This window comes from Stegodyphus dumicola, chromosome 9, assembly GCF_044657685.1.
Source record: "Stegodyphus dumicola isolate Sdum_Otavi_A_Nest chromosome 9, ASM4465768v1".
Lineage (NCBI taxonomy): Eukaryota > Metazoa > Arthropoda > Arachnida > Araneae > Eresidae > Stegodyphus > Stegodyphus dumicola.
Window position 1 is genome coordinate 121,066,590 of NC_140776.1, and position 22,695 is coordinate 121,089,284.

The 22,695-nt window shown below is 35.0% G+C and overlaps 1 protein-coding gene across 4 annotated transcripts in view; it reads right to left on the reverse strand.

Moving 5' to 3' along the window:
* The window catches only part of LOC118203258 (uncharacterized), a 289,744-nt gene that overhangs the window by 34,115 nt on the left and 232,934 nt on the right, over nucleotides 1–22,695 (reverse strand). For all 4 annotated transcript variants that reach the window (XM_035375537.2, XM_035375530.2, XM_035375544.2 and 1 more), the window contains 3 exons: nucleotides 13,672–13,777; nucleotides 6,508–6,785; nucleotides 1,206–1,421 (listed from right to left, as the gene is read on the reverse strand). In XM_035375537.2, coding sequence (XP_035231428.1) covers nucleotides 1,206–1,421; nucleotides 6,508–6,785; nucleotides 13,672–13,777 — 600 coding nt within the window. The remainder of the gene's footprint in view (nucleotides 1–1,205; nucleotides 1,422–6,507; nucleotides 6,786–13,671; nucleotides 13,778–22,695) is intronic.

The window sequence follows — 22,695 nt, forward strand, 5'->3', positions numbered from 1 at the left end:
ATATGAAAATTAATCATTACGATTATATTTTTTGTTAAATTGCTGCGGATTTTGTTTATTTCCTTATTAGGCGACTAGATTTAAAAAAAAAAAAAATTCTATAGTATTTTGATTCTATAAACTGAATTGTTGATCACAATAAGCGATTCCTTTTACGTGCAAATAGGACGTCTGAAGGCGGGAGATCGGTAAATGGATAACAACATCCAAACTACATTAACCGCGATCACATGAAGCGGCGCCTACTGTATTGGAGTGCGCCTTATAGGTGGTGTTCTTGCTTCTACTCAATGCTAGCAGGTAAACCGTTTTACAGGCGCATCTTAAATGCGTGCAAGAGTGTCAATGAGAAAATGAACTTATCGCGCAGCTGCTTCATAACAAACATTTTAAAATGTTGGAAAAAATACCTTATATACATAATAATGAGCATGTAACACAAGATCAACTAAGTACAAAGCAACTAAACAACTACCATGATTACCGCAACACATGTTCACAAAAGCTGAAATCAGAACGTATCTTACACATTGTGCTGTACATGCTGCGAAATTTCAAACCGAAAAGTATAATGTATCTTTAGTCTTACAAGAACAACCTGTGGAAGGTAACAAATACAAAATTTCTTAACCTAAAATATAACACAAACATCACTCACAGAAACAGGTAAAAAAATATCATCCAGTGCATGCTTACAAGGTATAAAGGAACTTAAATCGTAACGTTCGCATGAATTACATGTCATATGAGAGAGAACTGAGAATTCTCCAATAAATTAGTGGTAATCAGAGTACTATTGAATGGAATTCGAGGTCCCCAGAGGGTCTTCATGTGTCACATTAATTTTCGGTCAGTGTTTAAGACTTAATGCAGTGAATAATACAAATAAATTCATTAAAGTCTGAAAACATCGTACATTACCATTTGCTAATTTCTCTTTTATTTTGTTCGGCACAGACTACTTAGAAATAATGCTAAAACTATGCAAATTTGACATAAGTTTCGCAAATATGGAAAGGTAATATGCATCTTCAGTGAATGCACATGTAATGCGCAGTAGCTGATGCACAGTTGTTGTCATTTCGTGTTTTTAGAAAATACGAAATGACAACAACTGTGCATATATATGAATATATATATTCCATGTGACAATAAACTATTTACATTCAAGCTGAAAAATGAATGACCGTAATTTTCTTCCTTACCTGTGTTGGGGAGGAGGCGAGGGACATACAGCTGCTCTGCGAGGACATACTTCTGCTAGAGTGGCCCTCCCCACGAACACCTCCAGAAGAGGCAGAAGATTCCGAGGACAACATGGAGACATTGTCGGAAAAGGCCGAATCATTGTCTGGGCTTTCAGTCCTCATACCCATATCTCCTTTCTGGGAACGCAGAAAATCCTCGCAGTACATATCCACCTATAATAAAAAAAACCAAGTCAAATAACTTAGTCGATACAGATGATGTAACAGCGCTTAGGTAAAAAGCCTCGGATACTCGTCAATTTGTTTTCCTGCTGAGCAGTTCGTAATAATTTCTTATGGTCAGGTTAGAGAACTTCAAAAAGACAAAAAGGGGTAAAGATCATCGAGAGCAGACCGTGACTGAAGAGACAGTTGGAGGATGGAATTGGGTGTGAAATGATGCTTTGTTACCGTATTTAAATACGCCACCATTTTGTTTTGTGAAAATTCGATAAATTTATTGTTGTGTTACGCTGAGTCTTTTATCAAAGAAACAAGTTGGAAAATAATAATTAGGAATACAATAAATCCTTCGTAACCGGCTTCCAGTTAAAGCAGCGTCTCGCTTTAGGGCAAAGCTTATGCTTCACGCAGGTGCAATAGACATTTTTTTAGCATAGTAAGCTTCGTCGCTGTCGCTTGACGACAAATACAGATTTCAGCCATGCAAAGACAACTGCTGAGGAATGTGTGCGCTATGCTGACGACGATAAATTTAATAAAAAATTTTTTACATATGAAACAAATTAAGTTTTTAAGCAACATTCGTAAGTCAAAAGAAAAATATTTAATACAGTTTAGATTAAGAATTACTGATTTGTTACTCAGATAAGCTTAAATATGCGAGAATTTACTTACTCGGAACGTATAGAAAACATATGGGAAAATAGACTTTTATTGTTTTTTCGCTCGCGTTTATGTTTCTGAATTGCTTTAAATTAATGCTGTAGGTTTCTGCAACGCGCAATAATCAATTAATTTTACCTTATTTCACATTTATTTTATAACGTATTTTTATTTGATATTATATCTCATATTTATTGTTATCATAAAAGTTAATCTTTTAAAATTTATTTCATTTTTTTGGATGCTCTGTTTCAATTAGAGTTGACGTTCTGAAATTTATATTAGCCACTTCACGGTCAGGAACAATTTAAACACTGCTGCAGAATAGTAAAAAAAGTAGATGAGAAAATAAAATAAGGTATTTCTAAATATAATTATTCTTATGATCAGGAATAAAGCTTAGCCCCATAGAACATGGGAGAAAAGTTCAGAGACCTGAATCAGTATGATGAGTGAAGCTCGTGTTTTAAGTCAGAACTTCACAGATTTCGAATCTTTAAAAATGAATTGTAGAAATACAGATGCAGAAAAAATTACAGTTTCTGATTAATGATGCAGAACAGAAGCTGGATGATGCAAAAATGACCTTTTATGAGCGGGAGATGAAAAATAAAATGTTGTCATATGAGTTCAAACATGATCCTAACGCCTTCAATATCAGGTGTACTAACCTTTATACTGAAAGAAGCCCTTATTTCCCTAATTGTCAGTGCCACAATATTTAAATTTGGAAGCGCGCGTGAAGGAATGCAAATTCACCTTGAAGATAGAGTTTAAATACCGAGGTTCAGTAGGAAAGAGAGAGAGTCAGGCTATTTGCCGTCACCTCTGATGCTTAAAGCGTCTGCTCCCAGAGTACTGCTGCTCTGCGTGGCTGAATTCCATTTACTTGCTGCAACTAGTTTTCTACTGGGGTTTAAGAAAACAGGAATTATACTGAGCCCTGTAGTTTAGTTCAACAACTTATACATATTTAGATCTTAATTTCAGTTACCCCCCAAGCAGAGGCGTAGTGTGTTAGCGTCGAGCTGACGCAGTGTAAATATCAAAGAGTTAATTAAAGGGTACTTTTAATCCTTCTTCTGTGAAGTTACTACTCTTCCAGTTTTCTCACAGGAGTCATCCTAGTGGACTCTACAAGCCTTTATGCAGGTTCTTGTTTCTGAGAAACCAAAAAACTCGGATAATAAGACGAAGAAATTTGTTTTTGAAAAATATGCAGTTTGTTAATTTCTTTCTGCTCTCCCACAGTGTTTTTAGACGCCAATGTCATGGTACACCCCCAATAGTATATAGCAGACGGCAGCTAATTACGCCAGCGAAGTTAGGATAAAGCGAGACGCTACCTCCAGTTAACCGGCAATATCAAAATAACGGCACTTCTGGAAATCTAAATTGAAGTTCGAATGTGGTCCATGAGATAGAAATATATAATGGGCTAATAATCCAAAGACATTAAGGAAAACATTTTTGGTATGCTTTTGCAGCCCCATGTAATAAATCTTATCTAATCAATGAATTACTCAGAATGTAAAGATGAAACATTGATCCCTTTTTATGCATCGATATGTGAACTCTGAAAGTAGTGTCAATGGTTTTCAGAAACAATTCGCATTGAAACACGCCATATTCACTTTGGCTCTTGTCCGTAAAATGTAAAGAACATATCACCGTTGCTGGCGTTCATTGTAGCTTGTTATCACGTTCGTAGATGACGAATCGACTGACGAAGATTCTCTTGGTTTTAAAACATGTCTGGCACTCCTGGCCAACATCTTGGATTTAGATCTAAGCTGGAAGAAGATTAGTGTTTGTGAAGAGAAGGTATAGGCTTCACTAAAATGCAGACAATTATGTTCCCGTCACACTCTTTCAACATGATGAGGAAATAATCGGACATATACTGGGAAAATTAAAAGATGTTGAGAAAGACGGGAGGATGAAGATAAAGACGACACGCACAGTAAGACAGATATGTGGAAGGAAACGAAAAACAAATATTCCAGATTTTTACAAGCTAATCTGCGTCAAAACATAATGTTATCAATCTTCATTGTACATGCAACGAACTGTTAAATTCTAACGACAATATCTTAAGCAGGAAGACAATTGAAGTTGTATGTCGTCACAGAAATCCGTAACTTTCATGTGATAATATATCTATGCTAATTTTAAAAGGCTATTTTAGTTTTATTTTTATGAAATACAAATCATACGCATGTTTTTTTAAATAATCTGTACCATTTTCGATATTACTTATTAAATAGTGACCAGTAGATTGACAACCAATCTGCAGTTCCTACAGACGGCATGATAGAACATGAACAGTAAGTAAAGTTCTAGAAATATACATTTAATTATCCGGAAGCATCTCTTATCAGGAATCTGTGAGGTTCCGTTGCTGCCTGATAAGAGAGATTATACTGCATACGAGTACATTAGCTACAAACATTTTCGAAAATACAGAATTATGTAAAAGACAAATGATAGAAGTATCTACCATAAAAAGGCAGGGGCATTTTCCTAAAATGGCGGCAGAAGCTCAAAATTTGGGGAATGTGTGTTTTGATTTTAACATTTTGTATTAATTCCAAGTTCCTGTAAAATGTAACAAACGCTTAAGCATTGTGAATTATGATATTTATAATCTGATGTAATGTTCATTTTATTATTAATTTTAATTCCTTAGAAATGTAAAATAGATTTTCTCTTATTATGAATTAAAAATATTCGACTGAGAGGAAAAAAATTGAAGATTTTTTGTAGTCAGTATTGGACATTTGTCTCTTCTCTGCTTATGATATTTAATCACAATACAGCTACAACTATAACTTGTCAGTAAGTTTTTGATTAAGTCTAAAAACTGCTTGTAAGTGTTGTCTAGTAATTTAGTTGTTGTATCTTGTGATACGTAATGAGTACATGATTAAAAAGTGCTACTTTTCAGTCTATGTAATGATTATTATTATATACAATGGTGCACAGTTCTTTGAAACTTATGTGCATAGTTCTCGTACTAAATATTAAAACATACGATTCAATTTCTTTTTCCTGATACAGTATGATGATAAAGTCCGAGATCCGGACTCATCGGGACTTCAACGATTCCGGATTTGGGATTTCTCCGGATATTAGATCATCAGTTTAAAACTAGTAAATTGGCATGTAGAAATTATAGAATTAAAAATATGAAATCGTGATTTACGAAATGATGAAGCATTTATGATCTAAAGGGTAACAAAATTTACAAAAGAAAAGCTTAATATTTTTAAGTGCTCGAGGTCACATATTTTTTCCGATTACGAAATGTTTACACTTGTGCGTTCCTGCAGCATTTGTGCATGCTAAAATCGTTAGCCTTGCTTTGGAATCTTTGACACCAATTGCAGCCTTTTCTGTAGGGGTTGCTAAGGTATTTCGAGGTGCATATTGCCAGAAAAGACCAATTTCATCAGCGTTGTAAATTTGTTCAAGACATCGATCCTCCAACAAATCTCCTTAAATACTGAGACACTGAAATTCAATATCAACGGCTAAATATTCGGCGTAAAATTACAAGGTATTTTATGTTAATAAACCAATTATGATTTAAACCTTTATTATAATTTCTCCTTTGTGTAATCCTCACCAGAATGTATAGTAGTAGTCTGAGTATTTAAGTCGAGGGTTTCGAATGTTTTAGAATTTTTGCCAACCTTCACTAGTAGCTTACGTCCTATCACCAGATCTGCCATAGATTGTTCCCGATTTAGCCATTTTGCTAACCGACGTTTTAAAATACCCTGTTAAATATTTGAGCCAGCTTAAATAGACCATTCTATGAAGCCTCCGACAACGTTACCTCAAACTGGAATTTCAACTTGTAATATTTTAAATACCTGCAAATGGCGTCGATTATTTGTATGCACAAGTAATGCCATCTGTTTAATTTAAAGATTTAATAAAAAGGTTATTTTCACCTCCTCAGGATTTTGTCGTATTAATTCAGACTGAATTGATAACTCTCTTTCAGCCTAGTTGAGTCTGAAGGACACTGATTTAAACTTTTACACAACAGAACCCTTCAAAATAATATACTGATGTACTGTCTACCGGATATTAAAGAGGTACACAATTTACCAACATTGGATAATAACAATGTTAACGAAATTAGAATGATAATATATTACGTTTATTATCTTCATCATGAAACAGTTGAAACTTACTCAAATCTATAATAAGAAAAATTAAGGAATGTGTCAAAGCGAAAAGTAGAGTCAATATACCGTAAAAAACTTACGGAAAGCAAGGGAAAAAACTATTACTTTTTTAGGGGGGGAAAGGGAAGGTAACTTAATCAAGAATTATAAAGATTATTATGGTTCAACACTTTATATCAAAGAAACCAGAAAAGTTAAATGAGACAATTACTTACTTGCAGACCTCCGATTTCGAATTTTGGCCTCGTGCCACCACCACCAGAATTGGATCTATTATGACCAGAATTAGATTTGCTTTCTGACTGGTTTCTGTTATTGTTGTTGCTGTTGTTACAATTCTGATTGTTCGCCACATTCGTAGGCCTGGAATTCACCCAGGTATTCCCCAGGGCCTGGTTGGCAGACTGGCTCTTAGGCATAATTTCCCGATCCAGCTTATCCTCCAGGGCACAGAGTTCGCCTAGGATGGCATCCAGCTCCACATCTTGGCTATCTGAAATACGCAAGACGACACGTCACCAATATTATAAGCTGAGTAGATAACTTGGTTATCATTTTCTGTATTAATGGTCTCAAACTCAAATAGCATGCTGGTTAAACTCGAACAGTTTAACCTTGGACAGAAATGACAAAAGGTTATCTTCATCAGGGATTGTAGATGCTCGTTTCTTTTCTTATTAATTTTCAACTTTGAAAAGAACGTTCCTGACGTATAAATGTCTTTCCACACACAAAGTGATTATTCCTGAGTGCAGAATTAGTAACTGAGTTTATTTATTTTTTGGTAAGTATGAAAAAACATTTACTAAAACCTACATTTTTAAATCTGTTAGTGAGATTTATATCATACTGTAAATTAATTAACTCCACTAATTGTTTTTCTGATGCGTTATTCATGTCTGTTTTTAATGGCAATGAAATTAATGTAAACTTCGACCTTGAAATGTACACTTTGAAACAACTAATCCTGAAATCTTTACAACACCATATTTGCAATAAATACATAAAAAGTGAAGTGCCAAGAGCTATTGCATTGGCTGTAGTGTCTGGTTTCAGTCTGGACATATTAGAATGTTAGATTATTAGTCTAAAAGGACTTTGTCCCTGAAGGACTATTGTTTACGTTTTGCGATTTTGCGTTGTTCCCTATAAATGTCCGTTTCACTTTTTAAACTATTGCCACCATATGTTAGAATCCTGCATTATAATTGAAGAAATTAATTAATGAAAAATCTGCATAAATGTATGTATATTTCTTGCATTGTGATAAAACAACGGTACATAGAGCCATCGAATTTTGAATGGCGTAATCCTACTGCGAATATGGGAATGTCGAAGCCCAAATTTGAAATTTGGAATTTGTTTTATTATCGATTTCATATTTTGAAAATTAACAAACTCAAGGATTTCAAAGCGAACAATGGCAACGTTGTACAGAAAGAACATTTTTATCTCCAGCGCGTGAGACTGCGTATCAGAAATTCTAAAGATATGTTCAATTTAAAACTATTTTGCGATATTGCTCTTGAACTGAATTTTATGGTTTAAGTGCGAAGAACGTGATATTTAATAAATAAAGGTATCAGACAAACTGTTAAAAAAACGCCCCTTTGGACGTCATTTAAAATCTGAAAGCTTTCAGATTTTTATTTATTTGTTTTTATTTAAATGAATCAGTTATTATGATTTCGGTCGTTACTATAATTTCTCCTTTCCGCATTCCTCACCAGAATGCAAATGAGGTAGCCAGTATTTAAAATGAGGTTTTTGGATTTTAAAACAGAACATGTTTCTGGCTTCGCGTGCATGCTACGTGTGAGTTTCCTGCCAGCTCTGATAGTTTTAATTATTCAGTTTTGCGTTCTATTGCTGCCGACACTTTGATTTCGGCGCTCGGAAAGAGTACTGAGTCAGCTTCTAGTAATATTGAATTGTGTAGTCTTTGACTACTGATTTATATTAAGCATAAATTTGAGTTGCATCAATACGAGTTGATGCTGATATTGTTGCAAGAGTGCCTTTCTGTTTTAAATTTTGTTTTAATAAAAAAAAAAAGGTTATTTAAAACCTTCTCACGAATTTGTAGTTACTTCAGACGAAGCGATACTTCGTTTCACGTCTGTTACAGTTATTGGATTAATTAACATTAGCAGATCAAGTGAAACCCTGCAACTCTTATTTACATAACAGATATTCAGCGACTTGATTATTTCAAAAAAACATCCATCCCTCCAATGCTGCTATGCTTATAACCTAATATGATCCTTTAGCTTTGGGCAACAAACTGTAAGCTTACTTTATATAATATTAAGGCTCCTCTTAAAGCAATCCAGTTTATCGATGGTTCGATATAAGGCATTTTTTCGCATTACATTCCGCGCTCAATAATTATTTATTCGTAATATAATTTGCTACAACGCAATTATGCTCGAATCCCAGAAAGGATCAAACATTAGGTTGATGCATTACCATATTTCTTCGCGTATTCCCCCCCCCCGTTTAAGTTTTTCGGTGAAAGATTCTAAAAATATTCTTGTAATTTCCCCCTTGTTCAATGGAGACATAAAATAAGCTCCCCTAAATTTTAAAATGGATTCACGCACGTAGTGATGTAGTGTTTCCGCCTTCCTAACAAAGTCAAACATTCTCAAAATATCCGCGAAAGTCATACCGAACCTTATCCTTCTATCTGTTGAAATTTATGTCAGCCAAATATCAGAATCGAACCATCACGGCGATGCAAACGTGAACTCGCATTCAATCTATGGTTTCCCTCGGTTGCATATTCACCTTCTCTAATTATTTATGGATAACTGGAGGCTTAAGGAGTCACAGGAACAACAAAAAGAACGGGTGCGATACAAGTTACCAGGAAGTAGACATGAAGATATCTTATTAGATGTTGTAACGTTAATGTTACTACGCATTCTTATTGGAACATATGTTTCTTTTAAGAAATAATATTGAGATAGTTACTAGTAGTTTACCCATGACTCCTTTTCATTCGTTACGTTTATATCGTAACTACGTCCTTAGAAAATTAAATTATTCGTATCATTTTCTCCTCTCGATTTTCGGACGATAAAATTAGTAAAAAAAAGGGGCGTAATACGGTATTAATGAACTGACTCAGTACTATCAAGCAGCAAAAAATATCCATTGGATAATTTGAGCTATGAAACGATTTCTATCGCTTGAACTACTAAACGTTTTCCAACTAAAAATGAACGCAATAACGAAAAATTATAATTAAATTTTCGTGAAAAAAGACGTAGATTTTAATATAAGCTTCAAAACGGCAGAAAGAACTATGAATGTGATACTTGTTACTATCAGCAGCTACAAAAAGGGAGAAAAAAGGTGTATTAAACGACTTGATTATTAAAAAGAAAATCTGGGAGGATTTAGATTTTAACGTAGCACCAGAGGGTTTATGAAAGTTTTTTATATTCTAGCTGAGCTAGCAATTTACCAATCTGTTCATGGATTCACTCCTGTTAACACAGCTTACTTTCTTTTTAACTTGCCTACTATTGCATTATTAAATATCAATTTCTTCGCACTATATCACATAAAATTCAATAATAAAGTCGCAAAAGTTTTAGGTGCTAAGCATTCCCGATACAGTGCTAAGCATTGCAATTAATTTTCTTTTTAGAATTTTCTGGTTCATGATATGAATGTTTTTCAGTAAGATGGCTTACAGAACTCTTTTTGTGTTTTTATTATTAACTTTCTGTCTCTTTAACTTAATGTTTTAAACATCACGTTCTTCACCCTTACACAAAAATTCAACAGCAAAATCATAAAATTTTAAAAACAGTATACCTTTGAAATTCCCGGTAGATTGTTAACTTTTGTATATTGGTCACATTTATGTCCTTAAATATAATACTTGTCGATAACATTAGGTGGCAACATCCTTTTATTTATGTTGCTTTTATTTACGACTAACTGAAGTATCCGACGTTGCCCGTGCTTCGGGAGCAAAGTGAAGACGCTTCATTAAGAGGATGGGAGTAGTTCTTTCGAAATGTCAGACAGACATTGATTTTTTTTCTTATTTTGGTTCAAGGTGAATTGTGAAAAATTTTACCAAGCTCGAATAAAACTGTAGATTTTACTTGGATAGAATATAAACATTACTTTTTATTGCAACTTTCGGCCCAGTAGAACGGAAGATATAGAACTGTCCCATTTTTTTCCCCCCTTTTCTTTTCTTTTCTTTTCTTTTTTTTTTTTTTTTTTTTCGCAGTGTACTTCCAATTTACATAATGCTTTCAAGTTAATACTTGCTACATAAAATGGCTGTCCCTGTGCCTAGTTGTTTACCGTACTAAATGTGTGGCAGATGGGAAATTGGCGAATCTCATGAAATCGAAGGGCATGTTTGAATCTCGGGGCACCAACGGAATAAATACATCTTCAACTGAACCATACCCCATCATGATCGACTCTATTACGTTCAGCAATAGTTTCTTGACGGTGAGCCTTTTTCCGTTGCAAACTTCGGCGGGTAGACGATATGTAATAAAGAGGCTGTTCGAACATTTTTTGGAAGATTTTCATTGTATATACAGAAATATTTTACCTACTATTGTGTTTTAAATGTTGCATTTGGTAACCTTTAAAATCTTCATCATTTCCAAGGCAATAAAGCCTTTTTTTTTTCCAGTATCGAAAGAGGTACTTTATCCCATTCCTCTTGAACAGCTTTCCAGAATCCAAGGAGAGTTGTAAGTCGACGTTTGGAAAATTCGCTTTTTAAAAGTACAAAAGCGCAAACATCCGTGGATGATATATCAGGAGATTTAGTAGGGGTATGAGTGAAGGGTTATGACCTTGATAACCGTTTCTTGTTCCATTTTTTCCCCGAAAATTAACAGTAGATTTTGGCTGCTTGCTTTGTCTTGATAGAGTTTTAGTAGTTGATGGCACTGTGGGTAAAGAGAACGTATTTCATATTTGAAAATAGGGTTTAAAATATGTTCCTGATAGCATGTGGAGTTGACCTTAACAGTTTTCTGTACTTTCTTTAATTTTATTTGCCATTATATAAAAATCCAGCAGCAGTCATAAATCTTTTGAAAAACTTTCTTTAGATTCTTTTATCGTGTTTTAAGATTTTTTTTCCTCTTTGATGATAATAAATGGATCTTTCCGTATTGCGATCATTTAAATATACCCAAGATTCATTTACTGGAATATTGTTTTATTTTTGTCCGAAAAATTGTTCTCATAGAGAATTCTGTATAGCGCGTTCTGCTTTCGGCGATTGTCGTGGAGAAAGACGATGCACATTACTTTTTTTTTTTTTTTTTTTTTTTGCCTTTTTAAGATTCAAATTAGCATTAATCACTTTGTTTACAGTTGACGCTGAGCATTTTAATGATTATGCAACTTGGCGAATTTTTATTTAACATTAAAATTCTTACCTTTGCAACATTGGAAACATTCCGTTTTTTTTTTTTTTTTTTTTTTTTTTTTTTTTTTTTTTTTTTTTCCTTGGATTCCTTTGTACTTGAAACTTGTCCTTTGTCCTTGAAACTTTGTCGTTTATTTCCTTTCTTTTTCACAATATTATCTATCGTTCCTTTACATATCGAAAAATCATGGCTCTCACAGCATTTTTTAATAACTAATTTTCTTCGGAAGGAACGCAAACACAGCTTTCCGTTCATTGCTACTTTGAAAGCGCCATTGCAAATTGTCAAATAGCGGACGGTAATTTACACTTTCAAAAATATAGTTGCAATAAAAAATATTTTCAAGCAGGCGATTTTTTTAATAGCAAAGTAAAATCGCCTAAAAATGTGCGAACATCCTCTGTATAGTACGGATCCTTTTCTTAAGCAAGCTCGTGCGGCGGTATTCCTACGGGATAAAGAGCATTTCACATTTCTGTCGGATAATGTACTGAATCAATGTGGATAGGTGACAAAGTTACCGAAAAGTATTTCCTGGATAAGTTTTTATGTAATTATGAGCCAATATCTGCCCGTCGATCGATTATTTTAAGAGTTTTGATTTGTTATTTTATGTCTTTTTTGGGAAATCATCTTTTGGAAAATAACCATCCACTCTGGACAATTTCTTTACGGTTTTCGAAATATTGGCGAAAACTTGATACAGCGTGCATTTAAATTCTGCTTTAAAGGTTCTACACTATTCTAAAGAGTAAACGAACACAGCACCATCTAACGACTTTAGTAAAAACTGACAGTGGGAACGCAACACCGGGGACGTGAACCTAAGTATGTACGCAAGGTGTGAATACACCGTTGTAATGTAAACGTATCGAATGTGGAACCCTTTCGCTGGGTTTTTGAAATCTTAAGTAAACAGCGACCTCCCACTTGTTTCCAAAGCCAAGTGTGCAAAATTTCATCAGTATCGGAATAAAAGTGTAGATTTGTATGAATGACACACACGTAATCAACAAACGGACATTATTCATTACATATGTAGATGATTTTTATGAATTCACTTAGTGTCATTTCACGCTTCCATCTAGTAAATTGATAATAAATGAAACTGCGTTTTTTGCTCTTAAATCGCTCAGCTTGTTAATTAATAACTGAATACATTTGAAAGAAAAATTAAATATATCTTGCGCTTTGCTAAAAGAAAACATGCTTAAAAATATTTAATTTTTGCAATGGCAGCACATTTTCTCTTAAATCCATGAGTTTGTTCTTTAAATTCGACAGATAAATAAATATACTGCGTTTTCCGAGAGTGGAAATACATTTCTGTTATTCGCCGAGTTTTCTGCTTAAATATAAAACATAAATATCTCAGGCTTTTCAGGGTGGCAACAAAAAGCTTTTAAATCGTCGAGTTTTTTTTAATCAGAAGTTGGTTATAGCGTAAAATATATGTATATAAAGAGTGTGGACCCCGTGGGGGTGGTTTCTGAGAAATCTTATGTAGATCCCGTTGTTGTTTTGAAGGTCACGTGTACAAAGGTTCATTAAGATTGGAATAAAATTATAGATTTGTATGAAAGATAAATGCATGGACTTTCTTCATTATTTCTATACACTGCTTAGAATTCCGTAAACCTCCACATGCAAAATAAAATAAATCTTGTTCAAACTTTATCCGGCGTTCCGCTATTCCCATTTAGTATGAATTAAAATGATCCCATATAACGTTGCTTCATTTAGCGCTCTATTTCTTTGCAACGTTTTCCGAGCATTAACGGTTGTCTTTGGATGCATAACTTTGATAACTCGGAGAACAAGATTCGAAATCTCTAGATATCCATTAAGTTCGATCTAATGTACCTAAGTAATACGCTTCATTAGATACAAAAATACTAAGGCATATGATTAGGATGCAAAGAAATGACACAGACACCAGAAGTTACAACGTACCTTCCATATTGGCCATGGAAAATCTATATGTATCCATTCTTGGTGTTGGAATAGTCAATTTACTCGAAGAACTCAACTTGTTTCCCGTGGGTACGCATTCCAAGCCCTGAAATAATGAAAATACTTTATTCATTCACACTGCTTCAAAAAATTATTAATACAAATAATAATTCAAGGTCAATATAACAATAAAAAAACTAGAAATAAAATTCTTAGTAATATGGTTTACAAATTATTCTGTCTTCTTATTATTATGTAGTCATGAGGTTATATCAATGCTGGAACGTGAACAATGTGCAACGCCCTCGGCAGGATTCGAGTTCCGGACCTCTTAAATACGAATATCTTCTAGCTACTCACGAAGGCACGCGCACAGTAGGGAGGAAATTATTTTATATACTCAGATATTTAAAGGTCGACAAGGGATAAGGGGGCGCTTTTAGAATTTTTCGATGTCAGAAAACCACAATGCCCTCACCGGGATTCGAACTCCGGGCCTCCCGAATGTGCGTCGGGCGTGCCATCCAGTTTCATCACGAAGGTTGGTTGGTTGGTTGACTTTTAATGGCACAAAACTTTGAAGGTTATTATGCGTCAAACGAATGGTGAATAAAATCTAAGCACACTGTATCAGACGAATTGTTGAAATGAACCTGTAATGCTGATGAAGCAATGAAGAAACGACTTTGAGAAATGCTCTAGCAACAGGTAGAGCAGGATAAAAGGAAAAAACTTCAAATCATATGGTAAAAAGAGATGTTTTAAAAATCTTATGAGGTTGATGTGAGGGTTTCTTCCAATGAAATCTGTTAAGTTAACATTCTTAGAGTTAAAATGATATTTACGTTTCCGACTAAGAGCAGGACAGCAGGTTAAAATGTGATTGACTGAAACGGAACATAGGCTTATTATCTCCTTTCAAGATATACTGATGTGTCAGTCTGCAGTGACCAATTCGTAGGCGAGTCAGCAGTACCTCCTCCTTTCGATTCCCTCTCGACTCCCAATACTCTAAATTGGGTTTTACCTGCCTTAATTTGCTCAGTGTCTGGCATTCCCAGAGTTCTTGCCACCTGGACAAGATCTTTGTTCTGATGTAATTCCGTATGTCTGTAAAAGGGACATCATTTTCAGAGGTAAAATCAGCAGATTTTGCTGCGACATCGGTGAGATGTCAGAAAACCACAATGCCCTCACCGGGATCGGCCTTTGATGCCAGCATGTCCAGGCACCTTGCAGTACGCAATAGAATAACCTGCGTTTCTCAAACACAGGTGTGCCTTTAAAATTTCTAAGACTAAAGGGTGGCTAGTATTTTTATTTATTGATTCAAGAGCACTCCGAGAGTCAGAGTAGGTGATTAACTTTCTGCTACTCTGCTCAGAGATAAAGATTAAGGAATTCAAAATGGCAAAAGTTTCCACACTAAAGACAGATGCAGCCTTATGAAGTTTACTTTATTTCTTTATCACAAACAAAAGCTGCCCTGACATGATCATGATTCTTTGAGCCATCAGTAAAAATTGCTTTATACTTATAATGACTGCTTCTATGCTCTAGGAAAATTTGTTGATATTGGACATCATTGGTAGTAGTCTTCTTAAGTTCTCCTAAAATGTTAAGTAGGTGAAAATTCACCTACTTAACATTTTTGTTGCCAGGGAGCAACACCGAAAAAGCTAAAGCTTTTGGGATGCAGATCTTTCAGGTTGAATTCTTCAATCAGTGAATGAATGCGAAGATCAAAAGGTGGAATACATGAAGACCGTGCTTAGTAGATACGCCAGTACTGATCAGATGTCATGAGTCGGGTAGGATGTTCGGCTTGTGACATTACTGCTTGCGTCATTATAATGAAGATCAATGGATAACTGCTTGCGTCTAAATTCCAGAGATGGTTCAAAACAGATTACATATAAACTTTGGACTGGAGATGTTCTGAAAGCCCCACAGCAAATCATCACGAAGGCACACGGAAAGTAGGGAGAAAGTATTTTACATACTACTCTTTTTAAAGAGCAACTGGGGATGAACGGACCGAACTGCCAAATCCTGGTAGTGATGAATTATCGTGAATTACCTTTTAGTTCGGGAGCCACTTATATTAAGAAATCCGTAGTGTCTTCGCTGGGATTCGAATTTTAGCCTCCAGAATACGCGTCTAACTACACTACGAAGGCATGTTTAAAGGAGGGACAATATAATTAACTTTGATCGTTTTAGTTTTATTTATTAAAAATCACTTTCTTCATAATAACGCGAGATAAAATTCAGCAGCGAAATCATAACATCTTAACAGTAGCATATCTTAAGAGTTCCCGACAGAGTTCTACACGTCAAGAATGACTAGTGGCAACATTCTTTTACTTGAAAAGTCAAGAAGGTCAAGCATGTAAAATTTCATCACGGTTGATATAAAACTGTAGATTTGTGTGAATTACGCACATACAGACCAACAAAGGGACATTCTTTATATATATATAGATGATTTTAATGAATCCAATTAAAATAAATTTCACAGGTCCAGTTACTAATTAATAATAACTGAAATAGATCTACGGTTATTGCTTTTAAATCGCTTAGCATGTTAATTAATAACAAAATAAACCTAAACGAGAAATTAAATATGTTATGCTTTAGAACAACAAAACACTTCCCCAAGGAAGATTAAAAAATATTTTAATTTGGGCAGTTGCAACATGTTCTTTAAAATTACTAAGACTGTTCATTAAATTTGAAAGACAAATGTATTGCGAATGGCAGTACACACTTCTTTTATAACGCAGAAATTTCTGATTCTACTTAAAACAAATATTTTACGCTTCGCAGAGTGGCAACACGAATCTTCAGGGATGACGGATGGACACATGACCTCCATATTATACATCGTTGACGTAGTTAAATATTGCCAATAAAAGCATATAAAAATTCCCGTTACATATACCTTAGTCAATAAAAAAGATAGTCACTCATGTTTATTTTTCTCAAGTTCTAACAGAAAACCCTATCAAGAATCTTCCTCCTAACACACATGCACACAAAATGAATTTGGCTAAGCATTCAGCATCTCAAAATGCATTTCCGCATTTGGAACTCGATTTTCATTTCCAGAAGCCATCAAACAGCCAGGATGGAGAGAAGAAGCCCTCGCTTCGTCACAAATCCTTTTAAGGGTTATTTAGATTCGAAAGCGGGGATTTTCCCTTCCATCCAATAGGATGCGCTCCCAGCATGCTTAGCGAGGCAGACAAGGTCTTCAAGGAAACAAGATGAGAGCTCTCCAAACGACAAATCTTTTCGTTCCTAAGATTCATAGCTCTTCACGCATTAGAATTAATTTTTTTTTAATGACCTGCTCGGTTTTTTTTCCTGTTTTATGATTCTTAAATTAGAATGCGTGATGCATTAATATGCAAAAATAAATGGAGATACTCTAATAAATTCTAAAGATGCGTAAATAAAAAATGTAAATAACAAATTATGCTTTTCAACTCATTAGCATATCGTAATAGAAAACGTCAATATTCGGAGTAACTGAAACCACAATCCATTCGGATACGGTAAGCGCCCAAAATTAAATGGCTGTATCACTTTCCAATGTCACAAAATGTCATCGACATGTAATATTATTTTTTAAGAAATAATATAGCAAACATAGAATATGTATGGCAAAATAAATAAAAGAACACTGCCACCAAATGTTATCTCTACGCAGTGTTTTAAAGAAATAATATAACGAAAAACGAACTAAAAAAATGTACAGCGTAAATAAAAGGATGCTGCCACCAAATGTTATCGTCATGTATTATTTTAAAAGAAAGAATTTAGCAAATGTAAGAAAATGTATGGTACGATTTAACTCTCCATTCAGATTTCTTAAGATATACTGGGCGAAACGTAAGGTATTTAATTTTTCATTTAAACTGAATCTGCCTGTCACTGATTGACAAACTACCAGATTTAAAAGCAATGAACGCAGATCTTTACCTCTTTTAATAATTACCAGCGAACCTCGTGAAATGAAACTAGCTGGATTTATTAAAAGTATCATTTTAGGTGATCGGCCGCATCGGCGGCTAGTTATTTGAAAAGTGAAGAGACAACAAGTGATTCGATGCAAACAAAAAGTTCGAGAATAAAATACATTTTGGTCTAAAAAATGCAAGGCAACACTTAACACTTTATCTGGAATTTCACAGATATTGTGATTTTAAAAATTTTGTAATTTTGCTGTTGAATTTGATGTGGCGTAAGTGAGAAGAAAGTGATGTTTAATAATGGAGTTAAAAAGACAAAAATAAGTTATGTCAGCGAGACAGATAGACAAACTCCGAGCCCAGCGACAGCATAAAAAATCTCAACAAACCCCTCTGGTGGGACGTTAAAATCTGAATCTTTTCGGAATTTGTTAAAAAGTTTTTTATTTAGCACAATTAACAGTTACCACACTTCAAACTTGTAAAAGTGTTGAACACAAGGAATACAAAAAGCTTCAAATACGTAAGCTCACACATACGTAAGCATAATCTGAGCTAAAACTCTAAACTCAATTAAACTGAAAAATAATGTTGTCTGTAGATATTTCCCCCTGGTCGATGAGAGATTTCCAGTAACTTCGATTTCTTGAAATTGCTGAAAGGAATACGCAGTTAAAATTACACATGGATCGGACCAATTACATTTACACAGAGATCGAACTAGTATGCCGCCAAGTTTGGCGAATTATCGCTAAATATGGCGACAAAAATTAGTAGTCAAAACCACTGTCAGCTTGGCGCTAGATCGCCAATTTGGCGAGATAGCCATTTACCTCTATGGTAAATGAACCTGCCGCTGTAACCCTATTTTTCCGACGATGCTCTGCATCCTCGAGCCTTTCATGTTACATTATACAAGAGATACTAAATTTAAAAAAATATTTACATATATGAAAAATTAGCAACAGTATTTAAATATGGATACTGAATGTCATCTTTCTAAGGCGACCATTTATACAGGATAAAATTGTTTAATATTGCTAGTGGTCATTTTGAAAAGGTTTTACTAATTTATCCTTCCAAAATTTTTTTTTAAATATGAAATTATCCCTACCCTCAACACATAATCTGCACAAGCAAAAGTCATCCGAAGTTAGCCGCCAGCCTCGACATCTCAACAATGAATCGCTAATCAAATGGAAAAGAACATTAGTTCGTGACTCACGGAAGGCGAACTCTTTTCAAACTTAACAAAATACCAATTGAATATATAACTGATCCGCATTTAAATATGGGGTTGGAGTTCAAATGTTATTATTTTCATCCAAGAAGCCTGCGGTGTTCTTTCGGGCTTGGCATACTCCATATTTTGCAACAATACCGTACTTCACCGAGAAAGTACCTCATAAATAATTTATACTGTGAACAGCTCAAAGATAGCGATCAACATTGTCAGGAAACAAATAAATGTCCTTGGCTTAAAGGAGCAGACAGCGGTTTTGACTTCAGGTGCAATTTTCGCTCCCGTAGGGACAGAAGCATCTTGGCCCAAGGCCCAAGGCGATATTTTCCGGAGTACCTTTGCAACTTAATGCAATTACCTCCACAACTTCGTTAAGGAAAACTGAGGTGATTAAGACAAAGCACTGGCTGAAGGGTAATGAAGGAGACCATTAAGGGTTTACAGAGAAGGAAGTGAATAAGTAGTCCGCACTATGGACGATAAATTCTTTCTGCTTTCAACGCTAGGTTGAAAGAGAGAGAGGTGATGGATAAGGCGAATTCCTGAATGCATTGCATTAATGGAATCGGAAAGATTGAAAGACAATTAGCCGGGAAACATAGTTTTCCAGGGCTCGGGAAAGGTATATTAGGTAATACGGAAAACCGCAGTAATCGCTAATGCCTTGGGGATGGGCTGGGGGGGGAGAGAGTCTTACGACTAAAGCTCGGAGCAAGGGATGGTGAAACGAAAAGAAAGGGCGAAAAGGATTCAGGAGGGAAGCATCTTGGTGTGAGTGACGGAAATCGACAACGCCTCACCGAATTTTTCCACCCACGTCAGAGCCACGTGGCGATGACAGCGACGCTCCCACTCCATCGATAGGCTAAAAAACAATGCCGCTACGACGACTCGTAAATATGTCCTCCTAGCAGGAGTCCCACATAAACATGTCAAGCTGCGGGAAAATACACGAATAAAAAAGACATAAATGTGAAAGTTTTTTTTTTTTTTTTTTTTTCTCAGCAGCTGATAAGGATACTTCTTTTTTGAAGTATCCGATGAGTTGAGTGAAATTTATTTTCCGTTATAATGAATAAAAACCGTCTTAGCACGTATTTTGTTCCAAAAGCAAAAATGCAAGTTTGGGGAAGAAGAGATGCAATTTCATTCAGTTCTATTACTTAATTTGTATTAAAGAAGGGGGCGGGGATAAATCGATAAATATGAAAGGTTTCAGATTTTTACGGCCATCAAAAGGGTTTATTAAGGTTTTTTAAGCTCTCGCTGAGCTCACAGTCTGCCAATCTGCTATTACACTCAGTCTTGCTAACCACCTCCCCCCAGTCTTTTTAGCTTTATTATTAAGCATCGTTTCCTTCGCACTTACTTATATATATTACCACTGGCTTCTTTCAAATCGTTGAGTTGGTTAATCAAAAATTCATTAAAGTTTTACAAAATATGAAATAATAATAAAAATATTATTTAAAAGAAAAGAAAAAATCTGACGGATTTCAGATTTTATATTACGCCCCACGGGACCTTTCTTTAACGTTTTGTGTGTTACCTTTATTTATTAAATATCATGTTCTTCCCACTTAAACCATAAAATTCAATTCAACAGCAATATCATGAAATATTTAAAAGAGCATATCTTTAGAATTTCCGATACACAGTCCCATGCGCTGAAGATAACCCCCTCCGTACAGTGTTGCCATTGCTCGCTTTGAAATCCTTGAGTTTCTTAATCAAAAACTCATAAATGCTTTACAAAATATGAAATAGGTAATAAACCAAATTCCAAATTTGGGCTTCCAGATGCCCATAATCGGGTGGAGACGTACGTTATTCAAAATTTAACAGCTCTAGGTACCGTTGTTTTATCACAATACGAGAATTTGAAAAATATAAAGATTTCAAAATAGTTAAGGTGTCACTATGGAATTCCAAGTGCAAATCAGCCAGCCTTTTCAGCCAACACTTTTTTTAAGAAGTGAATCTCCTATTGGCCTTGCAAAAGTTCAGTTACTTCAGACCAAGTCACGGATAACGTCATTGAAGAAAATCACTATACGACGACTAGAGCTAATGGCAGCTACAATCGGAGGTGGATTGTGTGAATCCATGAAAAATGCGCTAAAAATTGACGAATGTGAAGCATTCTTTTAGACCGATTCTTCAACAGTTCTTACATGGATTCCATGGCAAGTACCTTGGTGAGAATTCGTTAACAACCGAATGATTGAAATCAGAAAAATCGCAGCTCCCGAAAATTGATTCCATATTCCCGGTAATCAGAATTCGGCTCTTCTTCTGTCGAGGAGATATGGTTGCGAACGACTTAAGAAATCCATGTGTCGGCAAGAGCTACGTTGAACACAGAGTTAAAAAACTTTAAATACCTTTTTCGCCCCTTCCCCGAAAGACAGAACTAGAATATAAACTTTTTTTCATGTATCTGGGGTTGATTCAGCAGAACCATTGCTGACTAGATCTAAGGAGAAAAATCGGATTGCCCTGTTTTCCTATGCGGTATTCAGAGCCGCACATTTAGAGTTGATATCTTATCTAATGCCTAATCCAGGTATTAATGCCTTATACCAGGCTATACGAAGAGTTGTAGCAAGGAAAGGACGAATACCAGTACAGTATTCAGATAACGGTTCTAATTTCAAGTAGTAGAAGTAAATGGATTGGAAGAAGATTCAAAATGGATTGGATTATGGATTATTCAGTTATGGCAAAGCTAACACGAGGGTTATCTGCCTAAAGAGAGGGATGTCTTCGTGGAGGATTCAAAATGAATTTGAAGTGAATAAAATTCGTTGGAAATTCAACCCACGCTCCTCCCTATGACGAGGAAGGTTCTGGGAAAGCTTATTCAGATTTCTCAAACATATTCTTAAAAATAAATAAAACTTGGGCGTTTTCTCTTCTTTATATTCATACTCTGGTCGGTGAATAGGAATTCATTATGAACAACAAGCCATTTACATTTGTCTCGGAAGAACCAAAGCTGAAAACTCTGACCCCTTCTACTTTTCTTAAGACATTCGTGTGAATGAGGTCCCTGGTTTAGATCAAGTCGAAACGATCAATAGTGTTAAAAGATATAGATTTCTCCAGAAAGATCATCTGAGAAAAAGATTTAGAAAAGAACATTTAGGTTTCCCCTGTTTTTCAGTTTCCAAAAGAAATGACAAAATGAATATAGGGGACATAGAATTAACTGGCACAGATAACAAAAACAATCGTATTGGTCTCTCGAAAGAATACTGCAATGGAGTTCTCAGACTTGTTAAGTTAAAAACTCCTAATGGAAATGCGTTGAGATTAGTACAACGACTATACCCTTTAGAGATACAAATGACTGAACCAATTATCCCAGATCCCAAAGGGGGGGGTGAAATCAATTATCAGATAAAGATCTCAGACGTTAGAGTACGTAAAAAATTGCTTTTGATCTGGATAATAAAAACACATTTATGCAGAGTATCATGTGCAGTGCTTCATTTATGCACAGTATACATTTCACCCACTGCATTTGTATCATAATACTAAACCGTGTTATACGTGTTATAATAATAAAATTTATTTATTTATTTATTTATTTTTGAAAATCGGATTAATTATTTTCCCTTTATTTTTAACTGGAAAAGTTCGTTTGCTACACGTCCAAGGATCTGCAACGGATTAATGACATATACAGATGTCCCACTACATCTCAAACACGGTAGCGCTATCAGCCAGTCGGGAGGTAGCCTTTCAGTTGTAGAACTTTCTTTGGAAAACTCGCTTATATTCACGTTACAGATGAGGAAA